Genomic DNA, 19,053 nt, shown 5'->3' with positions numbered 1-19,053 from the left:
TTTCTGTTGAAACCTCACGTTCAGTATTTACAGCCAACTCCCCCCTTCCCCCTGAGAGGATAATTCGGAATGTGATCCTTACCAGGACTAAGGAAGCGCTGGAACCTGTTGCTTCCGAGGTCAAAAAGGTGGAGACAATTTAAATAATATTTTCCAAGATAAATCCCTGACCCGATTCTGCACCGACTTGGCATAGAGCTCAAGCCTGCTAGTCAGGCGCTGCAGAGGACAGACCCGAAGGTCTCTAGTTGAGAGCCTTAGGTGAGAAAGTTTCACTATGGGAAGGAGGCTAGACATAAAATTTTACTATAGGCTTCAGTAATCTATTGTTACCCTCTAACATTTATAAATCCAATCTTTTATCCACAGAAACTCCTTCAGAGCATAGTATGTAAGTCACATTAGCCACTGTTCATAGATGCACTTTATGTGGGAAATGTTGACACCACGAGACAGCAAGAAACCGGAGCAGCGTAACATGCTGGTACGTGCATATTGTCACACACAACATGCACTCTGTAAGAAACATACCTTCTTTTCTGCTTCCAATCTCATTTTTTCTTCTGAAATTCGCTTTTTTAAATCATCGGTGCGTTTCTTGTGTCGTGCCAAAGCATTCGAGAACAGCTCATTGACTTTTAAGGCAAACTCAACATCTTCATCGGTGGCAATGTTATAGGTTCTCTGAAAGAGAGGATTACAGACATACATAGAGAATAACTTGTTTGCTTCAGTGTCTTTTGCCGATAGCCATAAATCCTGTGCATGCAGCATTTTACAAAAACGCCTAAATGTGAAATACACGGACGTGGCAATGTATTTAAGACTTAATGTCACACTGCATTTCAGAAGCTACTCTAGTGACACACAGAAGTGAAGAGGATACTTGGTTTCCGTAACACATGGAATGCACAGTAGTTAGAATGCTCTATTGCTGCGGGGCACTCTTCTGGCTGGAAAATCACGGCATTCTAAAACACCCATGTGACACTAGTCTAAATAAGAACATAGCACAGAAAAAGGTTTCCTGTTCCGGAGGAAATCAAATATTGCCAACAAAAGTAATTTGGGGGAAATTACACTTATTATAAACAAGGCTGTGATGGAAAGTCAGAGGAGATACTGAACAGTGAATGTTGCCTTTTTGCTTCGTAAATTAAAATGCCTTTATTTGTCTTTAGTTGCCCTTTAAAAGGGAAGGCGAGAGAAAATGCCTACTCGTGGATTGACAAAAAATTTTTTGTCACCCACAAACGTGTGCTTGTCCGTCACCCGTTGCCAAGATTTTCGATGACCTCGCCATAAATCCAGTCTTATTTTTGTAGTGACAGATACAGAAGGAACAAAAGTCTGCTCTAGCTGATAATGTATGCGCGAGGAAACTTAAATCAACTTACAAAGAAATCAAACAGCTCTTCGTTGCACCAGAAATCCTCTGGGTCACAATCGCTAAATTCCTATAAGAAAACAAAGACAGGTTTAAACCATTTTCCATCTTTCACTCTCTGTTTCTGGAGGTAAATGATTAATAGATTGCAAGTAGTGACAGTGAAACAGTGTTGTCCATTGGTGGTTTTTGCACGGTAAATGTTCAGTACAGAGCACTATTATGTATTCTCTGAAACTGAAGCCATTAAACTCCTCCCTCCCTGGTCCCTACACTGATGGGCTTAGGAGAGTGTGAAACAATACTTTTACTTCAACCACCAACAAGCCATGTTTTGTATTTTCCAATAACATTTGTTTAGCTTAGACTAGTGGCAATACGTTCTCAGAATGTTCATATTGCGGGAGCAAACATAATCACTGAGTGCGGGGCAGATAGTTCACAGCTCAACTGTATCGTTCTAGTCAAATTCTCACTTAAGAGAAGGGCAAACACGAAACGGGGCTCCAGAAATCATTGGGGTGGTGGGGTTACATATACTGGACTATGAAATGGAGACATATATTTTCCAATCTTCTATGCATATTCCCTAAAAACAAAAAAGAACTATGTTTGAAGGATGATTTCTTACTCCTATATATTTCTGTAGCTACATCAGGAAGTCACAACTTAATGGATTTTATAGGCTGCAAATGGGAAGGTGGGAACTTGTTTAATTACATTATTATGTTCTATTAACACATATACAGAGCGCAACTAATTGGGACTCAAATTGGAGTCTACGTTTAAAATGACCTTTCTGATCAGCACACTTGTAACCAGGGGATAAAGCAGACATCATTTATATAGAAATAGAGATTGTCATTTCATACCATGCTGCGCACTTCCATATCACTGTCACTGTCTTTATCCTGAAAGACACAAGGAATAGAATGAAAAATGTGTGATGGACTTTAAAAGAAGAAGCCACAGATCAAAGAGTGCAACTATTTGTATGGTGGTACAGTACAGTAAGGTAGGTCATCTGCCATTACAGTACCGTTGTGTTAGGTCGTGAGTATAGTATAGCTAAGTTGTGTGCTGAAACAATACATACAGCTATGGTGTGGTACAGTACACCCGTGTGGTGGTACATTACATCTACGTTTTGTGCCGATACATCCATACGTCATCTATGCCAATTAGGTTTGTCTGACTCTAGTTCACCCCATGCATCTTAATTTCTGGATCATAGCATATTATGATTTACACATGTACACATATAAAACACTGATCAGCCACTGATAAACACTGAACAGAGCTGTTTTGTGCAGCCAAAACAGCTCTGACCCGTTGAGGCATGGACTCCTCAAAACCTCTGAAGATGTCCTGTGGTATCTGGCACCAAGACGTTAGCAGCAGATGCTTTAAGTCCTGTAAGTTGCGAGGTGGGGCCTCCATCGCTCGGACTTGTTTTTCCACCACATCCTACAGATGCTCGATCAGATTGAAATCTAGGGAGTTTGTCATGTTCCTCAAACCATTCCTGAACAATTTTTGCAGTGTGGCAGGGCGCATTATCCTGCTGAAAGAAGCCATTGCCGTCAGGGATGTACTTTGTCTGCAACAAAGTACCATCCACATGAAAGCCAAGACCCAAAGTTTCCCAACAGAGCATCACACTACCTCCGCTGGCTTGCCTTCTTCTCATAGTGCCTCCTGGTGCCATCTCTTCCTCCAGTAAGCAGCACACACCCGGCTGTCCACATGTTGTAAAAGAAATTGCGATTCATCAGAGCAGGCCACCCTCTTCCATTACTCCATGGTCCAGTTCTGGCGCTCACATGCACATTTGTAGGTGCTTTCAGTGGTGGACAGGAGTCAGCATGGGCACTCTGACCAGTCTGCGACTACGCAGCCCCATACGCACACTGTGTTTTGACACCTTTCTATCATAGGCAACATTAACTTTTTCAGCAGTGTGTGCTACAGTAGCTCTTCTGTGGAACTGGACCAGGCAGGCTAGCCTTTGCTCCCCACGTGCATCAATGAGCCTTGGGTGCCCATGACCCTCTTGCGGATTCACCAGTTGTCCTTCCTTGGAACAATTCTGGTAGGTACTAACCACTGTATACCGGAAACACCCCACAAGACCTGCTGTTTTGAAAATGCTCTGACCCAGTCGTCTAGACATCACAATGTAGCCCTTCTCAAAGTCACTTAGACCCATAAGCTGGGTACACACTACAAAAAATTACTGCAGATGTCTATAATGATTTTACCAATAATCCAGATCAGCGTGCCGATTCATGTGTACACACCTACAAGATTTACCTTCAGATCTGTGATCTTCATCTCTCATAACCATCTTCTGAAAGATGGTGACTCACACTCCGTAGTTTTTAGGACGTTTATAAAATCAAATCACTTTAAACTTGCCCAACACAGCAACTTCAAGAACTGACTGTTCACTTGTGCAGGGGTTCAAGGTGGCTCTGATCATATTTACAGCGTTATGTATCCCCCCCCTCTCCCCCATAAAGTGTTTATTGTTATACGCTCTAGTTATAGAAATCTGGCAACAACCTGATACATGAGCTCTGATGTGCTGATTATTGTATTTATATGTCTAGCTTATCAGACTGCAAACAAATGGTCCAATTAGACTACAGCTGATTTTGTGATGTCATTTAGATCTATGCAGGAGAATTCTGCAGAAACCGTTATACAAGATCTCATCTGATCACATTCAGGCCTTGTATTTGTAAACAACGCAGACATGATGGGATACTATGGTGAATATTTAACCCTTTTAAACTGCACGACAACCATGCTGATTATCATATTGTGATAACAATTTCAGGCATTCATAGCAATAATACTATAGATATCCCTAAGCATGTAGTATATATATTATTGCACTCATTCAGGAAAATATTACTCACCTCCCCCATATCATGTCCCGAATGCCTTTTGCTGTTTAAATGGAAAAATTTAAAAAAAACACACATTTTCATTATTAGGGTCAAAACTAGCAAACACGTGATTTAACCAATTCCCTTAAAACAATACCTAAAATACAAGAGAGATTATTACAGAAGGAATATGATGACGCTAACGAGTATGCAGATCTACCCCGTGTTCTCCCCAGGACCTATTTCCTGGGTGCTCCATCTGGCTCTTGGAGTCCAATGGAGTCACTATTATAATAGGACAAACCATTGTTTGCTCTGTCGTAATAGCCACGGTGTGAGCTCTGCAGCCAACAGTGTGTGTTAGACCCCTAACCCCCATTCTGACTAGTCCTGGCAGTCAGTTCAGGCAGGTGTGGGCAATAACCCTCTCTAGCCTGTCATTACACAAATAAGCTTTACCATGGATGATGCCAGAGATCTAGCCCACACCGGTTCTTTCATGCCCACCTGTGCAGCCGCCGGGGAGCCCCGATTACGGTACTGCACCTCAGACACCGTATACAAGGCATTCGGGTCAGACTGTCCATAAGATCATTTAACATTACATAGCTACTAGAGCTCCGTCTGATGAGTACAGCGGCTATCTTATTAGCTTCTACGCACTGCTGTAATAAGAGGAAGAGGAGCTGGTGAATACCTGGGGAGAGGGAAGCCTGATGACCACTCACTCTGGCTCAGGGACTCCCTGGGAGTCGCCCCTGATCTCTATAAAGGTAAATAAATAAACAAAAACAACACAGGGTGAACACCCTACTCAAAAGTGCTCCACCTAAAACAGAGGATGGAGGTGGGGGGCGTTCGTTATCCTCAACTCTTGCAGACCTTAAAGTACCCTAGCTCCAGATTCCACCCAAAAAACCCAACAAAAAACATTGTCAGAGTGTCCACCAATGGCAGAAGTGAGAAACAAGCAATTAAACATTAAAGCGAACATAACAACAGTAGAATAAAAAAATAAATGTATTACAAAAGGCACCATACAAGTAGAGATCCGACCCACCCATCATTCCAACTATAATCCTCAAAACGCAATATTTACACTTACCTGACACATTCTCCTCTCAGGCTGGCTTCATGTTCTGCCTTTAGTTCTGTAATGATAGAAACCAAGCTATATGTTCATAAAGAACAGTGTGTAAAACAAAAGCCAATTATTTTACTGTGAAAACCCCCGATTTCCAACAGAGGAAGAGGCGATAAGTTTTTTCCCAACCTTTAGAATACCTTCCATTATAGGCTAGGAGACCACCTCTGCAACTTTTACTAATTTGTCTGGCACTCTTCCTGCCTTTTAACCATGTATTACCATCGTAAGACAGAGTAGTTCGTTCTTGATGACCTAGAATTTGAAAAAGGTTTGCTGTGCTCCTGGCATCTTTTGCGATAAGGAACGGGACCAGGGTTCAAGATTACAACACATTTGTGCCGTTATCCCTAGCCAACAAGGTAGGCCTTTCTTTGTACAGCTAAATCCCTTTTCTAGTGTAGTTTATTTGGGGACACAAGACGATGGAATAAACCGTTCGTAAAAGAGATTGCGAACCATGGAAAAAATGGCAAACCCATTCTACTGCACATAAAATCTCCAGTCACCAGACAGTCAGTTCCTACTAAAGAAAACAAAAATATATTTGTGGATGGGAAAAAAACGTAGTTCCAAAGATGTTTGGTTCTTGGAAGTCAAGAATGTGCTCACTGCCTAGCCCCTCACCCCTGAAGGGTCTAGCTTTACCCCTGATAGAATATGCCGAGATAAACTGGTATATCCAGCAAGAGATAGTCGTCTTAGGCACTGTCCTGGCTCTACAGGGTCCAGAATAGACGACAAAGAGAAAGTTAGGAATTCTAAACAAAGTTGCAGCTTGGAAAGAAGTCTTCAAAGCAACCACTAGATCTAAAGAGTGCAGAACGACCTATAAGGTTCTGTAAGGGAGCATATTGGCCCGACTCAGATTGAAGGACGATACTACCCAAGAGAAGAAATCAGAAACCAGCTGTAGAACTGCTATGTCATGATGGAAAACAAGGAACAACGCCTTGCATGAAAGGGCCAAATTAAACTGTTCTGGGGTGCTAAGGTGATCGCCACAAGGAAGGCAACTTACCTTGTAAGATCAATTTGAGTATCTCTCTTGGGAAGCCAGTAGAGAGCTACAAACCATGAGACCCTGAATTTGTGCCACATATATCAGTCGACCTCAGGAGTTTCCCCACTTATTGACTTATCAGAGTCATAATTTAACCTAGGCAAATGATAACAGTGATAGGCTGTAATGTTATGAGCTCCTCTATTTCTCTATGAGAATAGAATGAGCATGGAGAGTATTCAAGATCCAGACATTGTGTTTTTAGAAGTAGCCACTGTATTTAATTATTTCAGCCAGGCTATTGTGTATTATACTCTGGGCCACTAGAGATGCTCTAATATGGAGGGAAGCTCAACACACCCCTGCAGCCTGAGGCTATTTTGAGCGTTTAAGAAGGGGCACCACAGAGCAGTAGGGTCATATTATCATAGAGGATACTGGTCTACGAAACATCAGAACAGGCTGGGGGACATAGAACTGTCTAGGTAACGGTAGATGTAACGCTGCAGGAGGATGAGACGGAGGACTCTAGAGAAGTTGTGGAGATTATTATTTTGGGGTGCTGACGACAAGAGGCTGCTGAAGGGGTAAACACTACCATTCATCTTGTACTTATAAACTGTCTATTGTGCTAGTGCTGTCAATAAACCTATATTTTGGCAACATTCTGGTCTGCCAGAATGAGTTGAATCCCAGAAGGTTACCACTTTACCAGTGGTTTCCTCACACCTCAGCAATTTTTGGACTTAAATCAGTCAGCTCAGAGGAAGAGATAACAAGACTTTGGTGAAGAAGGGATGCAGAAACTATCTGAAGGCCACAAACACTCACTTGCAGAACACTTCCATGCACTTGTCCCCATGGACACCGCAATGGTGGTGTTCTTAGGCAGCCTGGAAATAAAAAGATCCACCGCAAGGGCCTCTGGGCACTTCATTAAGAAAACCCTTTAAAAACAGAAAAAGTTGAGAGAAACTTTTAGAGATTAACGGCTTTTTGCAGTAGATTGATTCCACTGCATTCATGTCTTCAAGAATTGCCTTGATAAGACTATCCATCAACTGCACGAACACTTTAGGATTGTCATCAGAGTTCTGATCAAGAACAATCAGGGATGCAGAATCTGAGAGTCTGGACCCTATTTTGGAAGAATCCCTCTTACTCAGAGTCGAAGCCTAACAGGAGGGTGGAGTGTTCTCTCTTACGGGACAACAGAAAAAGGGGAGCAGCTAATCCAGGGGGTCTGGTTTGTGAATGGGAGCGCTTGGAAAGACTGCCCATGGAATTTGTCCAAGCTGGTTCAGTCCTGCCAGGACTGTGATCAGCGAGAAGAACAGCAACGTAACTAACAGCACAGTGGTAGTCAGCTCATTCTGTCCAAAGGTAGCTTACTCTTGCGGCTGTGACAGGCAAAATAAGCAACATACCCCAAAAAATGCTTGTGCCGGGAAGATTCCTATGTGGGATGAGACAGGGTACCAGAGATAGGTCAAAAGAAAGCTGCAACGCACACAATAAAACCTGCCCCACACACTGTGCTGAGGCCCTGCAACACGCACACTCAGGAAGGGTACCCAGAGGAGAAGGGGGACTAGTACAAAAGGCCAACCTGTCCTAGAGAAAGGCACCAGGACTCAAACCTATGTCCCCAAAAAGGGGGCAGCAGTGAGCCTAGAGAACAAAAAATTGGGTCAGTAGGAGCCTGCAGCAGCAACTGTGTGTGCCTGAGTGGGAGGAGCAACTGGTGATAGGGCTGAACTATCAGTTGGCCAAGAATCAGGGCAGTGAAGGTCCTTCTCCTGTTAAGTGTCGAAAATGGGCAGAAGAGACGTTTGGCCACCTCAAGTGATCCGGTGAAGGAGCGGGGACAAGGGTGGATGACAACCGCACCCATGGAGCTGCCTAGTGGCCACTGTGGCTCATCAGGCCCAGGGATTCATCTCCTGTAGTGGAAAGCCCAATCCCTTTAGCAGGCTTATGGCAGTACAAAGGGGGGGCAAATCAGAGAGAAGTTGGGAGTTACTAACATTTCTCTTTGACAAACTGTACAGATGCCCTATATATAGTCAACTGACTACCTGGTGAAAGGCAATACCAATCCACTGGAGAAGAACCAGGCGAGATGCACAACCAACTGTGAAGCCGGGGTACAATAGGGAAGGTAATGTGCACAGCATAAGGCATCGGAATGCCTTTGAGTCAATAAATAAAATGAAGCTCCCTAGGCTAAACCTAAGTCCTCTTCTTAAAGACACCAAAGAAAAAACCCAAAATAGAATTCCTGGGGGTTATGTCCTGCAAGGAGTTTCTCCTTTTTTGACTAGTGTCCAACCTCATGGAGGTTGGGTTCGTGCTCATGATCAAATAAATAACTTGAACTAAAATGTCTTCATGGATAAATGAAAGAAAGGAAGCAGGAAACAAAAATCTATGTATTTAGTATGTACAGATCAATATATAAGGTCATGGTAAGGTGAAAAACTCATCAGTCCTCAATGGTTGGAGAGAAATATTAGGTCTAGTACAAAAGGACAAATTACAAGCTGAATCTAGCAGAAGAGTGTATTACACAAACACATTTATATTAACGCTGGAGACTGGTAATACACAGGAATTCGAACCAGGGTCTTAAGCTATAGCACTACTCTAAGTATCAGTTATATTATAAGCTAACCCTACTACACATTATTTAATGTTAATTTTTTATTATTATTCTTCGCTTCTGAAAAATAATCTAAGCTAAACATTCTACTGTGAAAGGTAGAGAAGAAGAAAAACAGCAAAAATTACCTCTAAATGATGTGCCCCCTGTACGCATCATAGATCGGACATCAATGTCACCGCAGTCATCTCGTAATGCGGCCCCAATTACGCGCATCCTAGATCGGAGATCAAAGGCACCTTGAAAATCTGTGAAACGGTTACGCTTCCTACTTTTATCCTTGTTGCTACCAGTGACACCTTGTGGAAGTACTGGGGCAGCTTTGCTGTTGATAGTTCGGATGTCAACATCGCAGAGGTCATCTTGGAATGTCGAACCACCTTTAGCTTTATCACTAACACGATTCATTAATCGATCGATTTCAGTGAGACAACTTTGCAAAGCTGGATCTGTTTTACCAACACGTTGAGATGGTGGGGCACCTGTAATGTCCCGTTGATGTGGGAGGCCATCACCTTTGTCACGGTGAAGTGATGAACCATCACCACTGTCACACTGAAACTGGGAGCCACTATCACGCTGAAACGAGGGGCCCCCTCCAATGTCCCTTCGAATTGTTGGGTTACCTCCACGGTCACGTTGAATTACTGGGTCACCTCCAGACTCAAGTTCCAATTGCATCCTAGCTCCACTGTCACGTACAAATTGCAGCCTAGCTTCAAGGTCACGTTCATATCGCAGCCTAGCTTCCAGGTCCCTTTCATATTCTAGCCTAGCTTCAATGACACGTTCATATTGCAGCCTCGCTGCAACGTCACGTTCAAAATGCATCCTGGCTTCCATGTCATGTTCAAATTGCAGTCTCGCTTCAAGGTCACGGTCAAATGGCAGCCTTCCTTCGCCAAGGTCACGTTCAAATGGCAGCCTTCCTTCTCCAAGGTCACGTTCAAACGGCGGCCTGCCTTCTCCAAGGCCACGTTCAAATGGCGGCCTACCTTCTCCAAGGCCACGTTCAAAAGGCGGCCTACCTTCTCCAAGGCCACGTTCAAAAGGCGGCCTACCTTCTCCAAGGCCACGTTCAAATGGCGGCCTACCTTCTCCAAGGTCACGATCAAATGGCGGCCTACCTTCTCCAAGGTCACGATCAAATGGCGGCCTACCTTCTCCAAGGCCACGTTCAAATGGCGGCCTTCCTTCTCCAAGGTCACGGTCAAATGGCGGCCTTCCTTCTCCAAGGCCACGGTCAAATGGCAACATTCCTTCTCCAAGGTCACGTTCAAATGGCGGCCTACCTTCTCCAAGGCTATGTTCAAATGGCGGCCTACCTTCTCCAAGGCCACGTTCAAATGGCGGCCTTCCTTCTCCAAGGCCACGTTCAAATGGCGGCCTTCCTTCTCCAAGGCCACGTTCAAATGGCGGCCTTCCTTCTCCAAGGCCACGTTCAAATGGCGGCCTTCCTTCTCCAAGGCCACGTTCAAATGGCGGCCTTCCTTCTCCAAGGCCACGTTCAAATGGCGGCCTTCCTTCTCCAAGGCCACGTTCAAATGGCAGCCTACCTCCACTGTCAAAAAGTGGAACTGCTGGGTCACCTGCACTCTTCGTTGATTGGACTTTAATGTCGCCACAGTCTGACACTGGTTTGTCCAGCTTGTTCTCATATAGTGAAAGGCCTAAGAGATGATCATAAAAAATAAATATTTCTAAATATAATCTAACAGGTGGCTACATGAAACAAATATATCTGCATTCACAAAAATAATGTTAATGAAATATCGAGGCTGGTAATGTTTTTTTTGGTTTTTTTTTTTTACAAACATCCAATGAAAAACCTACTCTCTCTTAAGGCTTTAAGATGTGAACAATATTTTCAAAAAATAAGTGATAGTAGCCTTCTTAAAGACAATTTTTAATGCTAATTTAAATTCTAAATTATATATGGGGCTAGGAAAAACCATGAACAGACATTTATATGAAACCAGTATCCATCACTGACCGCCCATGATGTATACAGCTGTGTGCAGAATTTATTAATCTGAACTGTTTCTCATTTAATCGTTAACTAAAGGTTCACAAGGAAACAAGAAAAAAAAAAAAAAAGAAAAAAGAAGGATATACATTATAATATATATACATACACACACACACACACACACACACACACACACACAAGTTAACCCGTGCATGATACTCATGCATTCTAGTCAAATCAAGCTACTTAAGGTGTTAAAAAGGTTCTTGTCATGCATTTGGGCCTAGCCCAGGCCTCCTCGGGGGAGGAGCGTTACTTCCCGACGCAAGCGCCCTTTTTTAACGTGGTTTTGTCCACATGTCACCACCTCATCATTCTTCTCCATCACCTTATCCTACATCTTCATCGCCACATCCTTCATCAAGCTACTTAAGGTGTTAAAAACTCCCCACTGTCACCCCCGGCAACCACCAACCACTCCCAACTGTCACTTCTCCTTCAAGAAATATATAGGTCAGTGTATAACTCTGCCCAGCAGGTGGCGCTGCAGCTTGGTTGTTTTTTTTCCACACACGCCACTAGGCATTTATATAGTAGATATATATATATATATATAATGCATGGATCAATCTAGACACAAACTAACCAACAAATGAGTCTTAAGCATGTTAGGAATGAATAAAAATTTAGATAGTTTTCTCTTTCCTACCATTGTGGGACACTGCGATACATTGGGGTATAGTAGTGGGACTAGGAGTTTAGGCACTTATCAACTTCTTTGATCTTCACTCTCCTCCCCTACTATGCCCCTCCTCTCCTGTGGATACCTCAGTTTAATTTAAGTGCCTAGGAGAGTTCTGTACAGGCTCCTGCCTATACTTGTATTAGTTATAGTTTTTTTCATGTTTTTATTTTAACTTTCCCTTACAGGTGCAGCGCAGGGATTGAACTTTTTTTTAGACAAGTATTTATACTCATTTACTATGGCATTGAACTTGAGTAATTGTGTTAATTTTTTATTAAGGCAACATCCACTTGTCAGATCTACACATGTAACCATACCCTCCACTAAGACATATGTTCACTGGATTGGCATCTGAAACGCTCAAATCAAATAACACACATTCACTGAACACTTCTGTATGGCGGTAGGATCTTGTTGTTTCACAAAATAAACCAAAGACCAAACAAGTAGCGACTTTGGAATACACTAGTCAATATATCAGGCGAGACGAGTCTTAGAGGACCTTTCAAGCCCAAATTTTCATAAACCCAACACATAATTAATAAAAAAGAGGATTTTTGTACTTACTTTAAATTCCTTTCTCTGATTCCGTCTGGGGGACACTGCTACCATGGGGACGTTCTAAAGCAGCCGCCTAAGGGTGGGACCGCTCTGAAATCCCGGCTCATAGAGCACTACGAGCAAAATTTGCATCCGCGGACGCAAATACATTAAACTGATAGAATTTGGTAAAGGTGTGGACAGAGGACCAGGTGGCTGCCCTGCAGAGCTGGTCCGCAGAATCCCCATTTCTCGCTGCCCGCGACGCCCCTACCGACCTGGTGGAATGGGCCGTAAGTTTCTCTGGCACAGGACGGTTAGCCCTGATGTAAATCTGTTTAATGGTTGCCTTAATCCATCTTGCGATACTGTTTTGAGGCTGGCCAGCCTCTTTTATTACAATCAAAAAGGACAAACAGAATCGGTACGGCGAATCTGGGAAGTTCTCTTAACGTAAATACGGAGAGCCCTAACTACATCTAATTTCTCCATATACTGCTGATGAGAATGAGAAGCCGATCTAAAGACCGGAACCATAATTTCCTGGTTCAAATGGAAGGCCGAAACAACCTTCGGAACAAAGGAAGGGAGAGTTCTTAATACCGCTCTGTCCTCGTGAAAAAACAAATATGGTTCTCGACAAGACAGGGCTCCCAGCTCTGAAACTCTGCGTGTTGATGCAATTGCTAAAAGAAAAACGACTATCCAGGTCAGAGACCTTAAATCTGCTGCAAGTAATGGTTCAAAAGGGGGCCCTGTAAGCATCCCAAATACCAGGTTAAAATCCCATGGTGCTGTAGGTGGAACGTAGGGAGGCTGAATATGTAAGACTCCCTGAAGAAAAGCCTTGATGTCTGGCAAATTCGCTAACTTCAGGTGAAAGAAAACTGAAAGCGCTGATACCTGAACCCTTAAGGAACCTAAACGGAGACCCGCTTCCAGACCATCTTAAAGAAAGGACAATAATCGAAGGGAGACGAAAAGAGGATGTGTGACAAGACTTATTTTCAGAGCATCTGATATAGGCTCGCCAAATACGATGATAGATGCGAGCTGAAACAGGCTACTGAGCCCGCGGCAGAGTGTTCACTACACTGGGGGAAAAACCCTTAGCCCTCCAGAGCCTGGCCTCAACAGCCATGCCATTAAATTCAGCCGAGGTAAATCCTGGTGACGAAAAGGACCTTGCAGGAGAAGATCGTCTCGCGACGGAAGACTATGTTCTTGCCCTACCGCCATGGAGATTATCTCCGCGTACCACACTCGACGCAGCCATGCAGGTGCTATCAAAATTACCGGCAAATCGCCCTGCCTCACCAGTCTGAGTACTACAGGAAGCATGGGAATTGGGATGGGGGAACAGATATCCCAACCTGAAATCCCATGACATGGTCATTACGTCCACTGCTACTGCTAAGGGGTCTCTTGCCGTTGCGCAAAACCTGGGAACCTTTCTGTTGTGTCTGGAGGCCATGAGATCTATATCCGGAAGACCCAACCTCTGAACTACAGACTGAAATACTTCCGGATGGAGGGACCACTCCCCTGGCATCATCGCATTGCGACTGAGATAATCGTCCTCCCAGTTTTATATTCCTGGAATGAACACTGCCGAGATTGCTGGAACATATTGTTTCGCCAAAGCTAATATCAGAGCTGATACTCGCATTGCAGTTGCACTTCTCGTTCCTCCTTGTCTGTTGACATATGCCACAGCCGTGGCATTGTCGGACTGAACTCTGACTGGATGGCCCCGAAGAAGGGTTTGGGCCCCCCGAAGAGCCAAAAGAATTGCTTTCAACTCTAATGTGTTGATGGATAGGGCGACTCCTGAACTGACCAAAGCCCCTGGAGCCGGAGATAAAGGGCTACAGCCTAGCAACCTTTCAGACTGGCGTCTGTGGGGACTATGATCCATGACCATGGAGCAAAGAACCTGCCCACCGACATTTGATCCTGAATCAGCCACCACTGAAGCAAATTTCTTGCATCCGGGGACAGAGAGATCTTCTGGCGATCCAAATGTAGGTGGGATCCTGACCATTTTGTCAAGAGCTCCCACTGGAAGCACCGATAATGAGCACGACCGAAGGGGATCGTCTCGAAGGCGGCCACCATCTTCCCTAAAACTGGATTGAAGAATTGGGAGAGGACAAGACCTGAGATGTTATCCTCTGAACCGATTTAATTTTCTCTTCTGGCAGAAACACCTTCTGTTGTTTGGTGTCCATGATGAGTCCCAGGAAGATCATGCTTTGGCACCGAACCACCTGGAATTTCTTTAAGTTTATTAACCACCTATGGTGAGGGATAAGTGCTGTTGTAAGCAAATCTCTGAAGTGGATTTGGTGATGTGATCGTCTAAGTAGGGCACCACCTGAACTCCCTTTAAGTGAAGACAAGCTGCCATTACCGACATGATCTTCGTGAAAACCCTTGGAGCTGTGGAGAGGCAGAAGGGTAGATCCCGAAACGGATAGTGGAAGGCCCCCGCCGTGAATCTCAGGATAGACTAATGACCGCTCCAAAAAGAAACGTGGAGGTATGCGTCCTTTATGTCTATGGAAGCCATAAACTGATTCCTTTCAAAGCCGTTTGTTACTGACCTCAGGGACTCCATCCGAAATTTGTCCACTCGTAAGTGCACATTGTGGTTCTTTAGGTTTAAGATGGGTCGAAAGGAACCGTCCGGTTACCTGACAAGAACAACATTTGAATAAAAACCTTTCCCTTTCTGGTTTTCTGGGACCCTGCAAATAACTCTTGCCGAAAGAAGAGAGGCGACACAACTCTGTATCGCCTGTCTTCTCTGTGGATCTCGGGGTAGCAGGGCTACAAAGAAACGATGTGGAACAGGACCCAGCAGGTCTATCATGTACCCCCTTGATATATTGCCCCGAATCCAAGGATCCTGAGAGGATGCTGTCCACTGTTCTGGAAAAAGAGACAGGCGTCCCCCCAACTGTTGCCACCTCCTGGTGAGTAGAGTGGCAGTCAGGACGTAGGCTTCTCCTGAGCCTTGGAGGCCTGACGTCTAGCTGCGAAAGAGGATCTGCCTCTGACTGAGAAGCCTCTAGAATTCGGTTGTCTGCCCCTGGATGACTGGCCCCTAGGAAAGGAGGTCCCCTGAAAGGACTGCCTAAAGGAGCTAAAACGCGGGGTCCGGGCTCTGCCTATGTTCACTGGCAAAAAGGTGCTTTTGCCACCCGTTGCCTGAGAAGTCATACTGTCTATCTCCGGGCTGAACAAACCTGATCCTGAAAAGGGAATGGGTTCTAGGGATTTTTTAGATTCCGAATCCGCCTCCCAGGATTTCAGCCATAAGGTTCTTCTTGCTGAAATTGCCGCAGCCTGAATAGAGGAAGACACAGATGCTGTGTTCTGAGCTGCCTCATAAAGATACCCAGATGCCTCCTTTAAATGTAAAGCTGAAGCAAATGTGGGTCTAAAGGAAGAACCCGCTGCTACAAAAATAGATTTTAGTTGAGATTCATTTCTGTGGTCCGTGGAGTCCTGCAGAGTAGCTGTGCCCGGGACTGGCAGGATAGTGTGGCAGGCTAAACGGGCTACGGGAGTATTTACTTTAGGAATTCCTTCGCAGCGGGGCACATCATCTTCCTTTAATGGATACAAGGAAGAGAATCTTTTTGGCATAGAAAATCTTTTATCAGGCTGTTTCCAGGCTACCTCAGCAATATCTCTCAGAAGGATGAAAACGAATAACCTTTCTTCTTGCTTTCTTAAAAAGACTTTTGTCTATAGGACTAGGATCCTCCATTTCTTGGAGGTCCAAGGCCTGCCTTACTGCTAAACAAAAAATCATCAATACCTTGATATCCGGTGGTTTCTTTGTGATCAGACAATTGAACCTGATCAGGATCAAAATTTGTTTCCCCTTCCTCTTCGGAAAACCCCTCAGAATCTGAGGGGGACAGTAGAGGATTAGCGGATCTAAACCGCTTTCTTTTAGAAGGGCCCAAATCTGGGGATTCAAGCAACTGGTTTAGCCTGTCTAAACCTTTTATTAATGACGAGGACCATGCTGGTTCTGTCAGGACAGAGGACTGATCCGTTATTAAAGAAGAAAGGCCTGCTATAGCCGTTCCAGTAGAAGATTTCGCAGCAGGAAGCCCCAAAGTTGTAACAGCATTATCCGACACAACAGGAAGAGCTGCCACACTTGTTAGTAACTGAGTAGATTTAGTGATAATCTGGGCTAAAGAGGAAACCGACTGTGTCAGAGAAGCCACCCAGGCCGGCTCCTCCATCAGCAGGGCTGGAGTGTGCTGGGTTTGCGCAGAGGGCCCCCCTTCGCAATCAGAGCAGAGCGCCAACAGATCCTTCTGCCCACATGGTAATTTAACCTTACATCTAGAACAGGTAAAATATTTAGCCATAGGACCTTTTCCTGGTAAGCAGTGTCCCCCAGACTGGATGAAAGAGTAAAACAAGTATACAACTAATCTACAAATAAAAGTTGCACTTGTACTTTTTTAAATAAACAATGTGATATTGGCAAGTAAAGAGTACAACAATATTACCCCTACAAGCCCCACTCGCCAGCAAACAAATACAATTTTGTAAATGCTTAATGAAAATAGAGATACTTAGCCAAAAGGGCCAAAACAGGGGAGAAGTCCAACAGCAGTGTCCTGGTGCCTGCTCCCACCAAGATGTCTCTCTTCCGGGGCTTCTCTTGGCGCCAGAAGACCGGAATGTTCCAAGTGACTTGTAGAGCAGGGGAGCTCGATCTAGTTTTAGCTCCCCCTCTTCCGTTTTAGTCTTCTCTCTCTCTCTTTTTTTTTTTTTAAGAAAAAAATAAAAAAAAATATATATATATATATATATATATATATATATATATATATATATATATATATATATATATATATATATATATATATATATATATATATATAAAACAGCAGAGTAATGAAGACCTCAAAAAGACTGAGGTCTCTCCTGCAGCGGTTCTGACCCAAATACCCCCTATTTTTGAGGGGGGATCTTGGTTTTGCCCCCTTCTTGCAACTCTTAGTCTCCTCATCCGCGGTTTCCACCGAATCCAAGATGGCCGCCGGTGATCCGATAGCCGGCACTCTATGCCTGCAGTGGCAGCGACGGTTGTCGGGGAGGCCGTGAGTGACAGCGGTGCGGAGAGACAGATTGTCACTCTGTTTCAGACACCCAGGTCTGTACCAGTGAGAGCCCACGGCTCTCATCTGACAGAGCCGTGTCTGCGCTGCTGTTCTGGGAGTGTGTTCTCTATGGTAGAACACACTCCCAGGTCTGCCTTTAATTGTAGGGGATTGTAGAGGGGAGGAGTCTGTCAGCAGTTGCTAGTTAACTAGCTAGGTGCCAACTCCCGAGCGCCCCTCCACAACCCATGGTAGCAGTGTCCCCCGGACTGGATGAAAGAGAATGAGGGATTTTTATACTTACGATAGATCCTTTTCTCTGAGTCCATCTGGGGGACACTGCTACCATGAGGGGGGCCAGGAGTTGGCAGTCAAACAGTTAATTATTTGTTTAACCCACAGACAAATTCCTCCCCTCTACATCCTCAGTGCAATTATAAAGCCCCAAGGGTAAGACAACAGAGAAAAGAGCAGAAAGGATGGAACGCAGTGTCCCCCAGATGGACTCAGAGAAAATGATTTATCATAAGTAAAAAAACAAAAAAAACTCCTCTCTTTCATCCTATCTGTAGGACACAGCTACCATGGGGCTTCATAAAGCAGACCCCTAAGGGAGGGACCTACAAAACACTGTTGCCAAAACTGACGTCTGAGGATGCAAAAACGTTAAAGTTAGTAATGGACAGAGGATCAGGTGGCTACTCTGCAAAGCTGATCCGCTGAAACTCCGTTTCGTGCAGCCCAAGAAGCACCCATTAAGTTGGTGGATTGGGCGGCAATATAGCTAGACACAGGTCGGTCTGTTGTGACATTAGGACTGCTTAATGGTGGATGTGATCCACCTGGCGATGGACTGCTTAGTAGCCGGTCATCCCCTCTTATAAGCCTGCAACAGCACAAAAAGGGAATTTGTCTTGCAACCGTCCGAAGTTCGATTGACATGTATGCGAATGGAACGAACAACATCCAAGGATTCCTCGGATTGTAATCCCAAAGATCCATCCAACACCCGGAAAGCTAGGACTCCGATTCAGGTGAAACCTGAAACCGCCTTAGATTGAAAAGAAGGAACCATCCGCAGAACAGCCCTATCATGCGTGAGTGGCAAGAAAGGGCTCCAAGTTCTGACACTCTAGGTGCAGATGCTATGCCCAAGAGAAAAAACACCCTCCATGTGAATAACCTGAACTCTGCCGTGCTCAATGGTTCAAAGGGTGCGCTCTGAAGCATAGTTAGCACCAAGTTCAGATCCCAGGGAGCTGTGGACGGAACGTAAGCAGGCTGGATATGCAAAACCCCCCGAAGAAAGATCATAACTTCCAGCAACTCCACAATTATTTTCTGGATAAAGACAGAGAGGGCCCATATATATACTCTCAGAGAGCCGAGTCTTAAACCCGAGGACAAACCATCTTGAAGAAAGGCTAAGAGACTATAAAGTCGAAAAGTCCAGATGTGGCAAGAGTGACGCTCCACCACCTGATGTAGATACGACACACTCGGTGATACATGTGGGCATAGGGAGGAATTCAATTCTGCCGCAAGTAACACGGCGCTAAATCTATTACCGT

General features: G+C 44.5%; 1 protein-coding gene across 6 annotated transcripts in view; it reads right to left on the bottom strand.

Moving 5' to 3' along the window:
- The window catches only part of LOC142108171 (uncharacterized), a 76,534-nt gene that overhangs the window by 26,353 nt on the left and 31,128 nt on the right, over nt 1-19,053 (bottom strand). For all 6 annotated transcript variants that reach the window (XM_075191784.1, XM_075191785.1, XM_075191788.1 and 3 more), the window contains 6 exons: nt 9,219-10,760; nt 5,387-5,432; nt 4,312-4,342; nt 2,260-2,298; nt 1,398-1,457; nt 532-684 (listed from right to left, as the gene is read on the bottom strand). In XM_075191784.1, coding sequence (XP_075047885.1) covers nt 532-684; nt 1,398-1,457; nt 2,260-2,298; nt 4,312-4,342; nt 5,387-5,432; nt 9,219-10,760 — 1,871 coding nt within the window. The remainder of the gene's footprint in view (nt 1-531; nt 685-1,397; nt 1,458-2,259; nt 2,299-4,311; nt 4,343-5,386; nt 5,433-9,218; nt 10,761-19,053) is intronic.

Source organism: Mixophyes fleayi, chromosome 12 (assembly GCF_038048845.1).
Source record: "Mixophyes fleayi isolate aMixFle1 chromosome 12, aMixFle1.hap1, whole genome shotgun sequence".
NCBI lineage: Eukaryota > Metazoa > Chordata > Amphibia > Anura > Limnodynastidae > Mixophyes > Mixophyes fleayi.
This window is presented reverse-complemented; position numbering and strand designations above follow the sequence as displayed.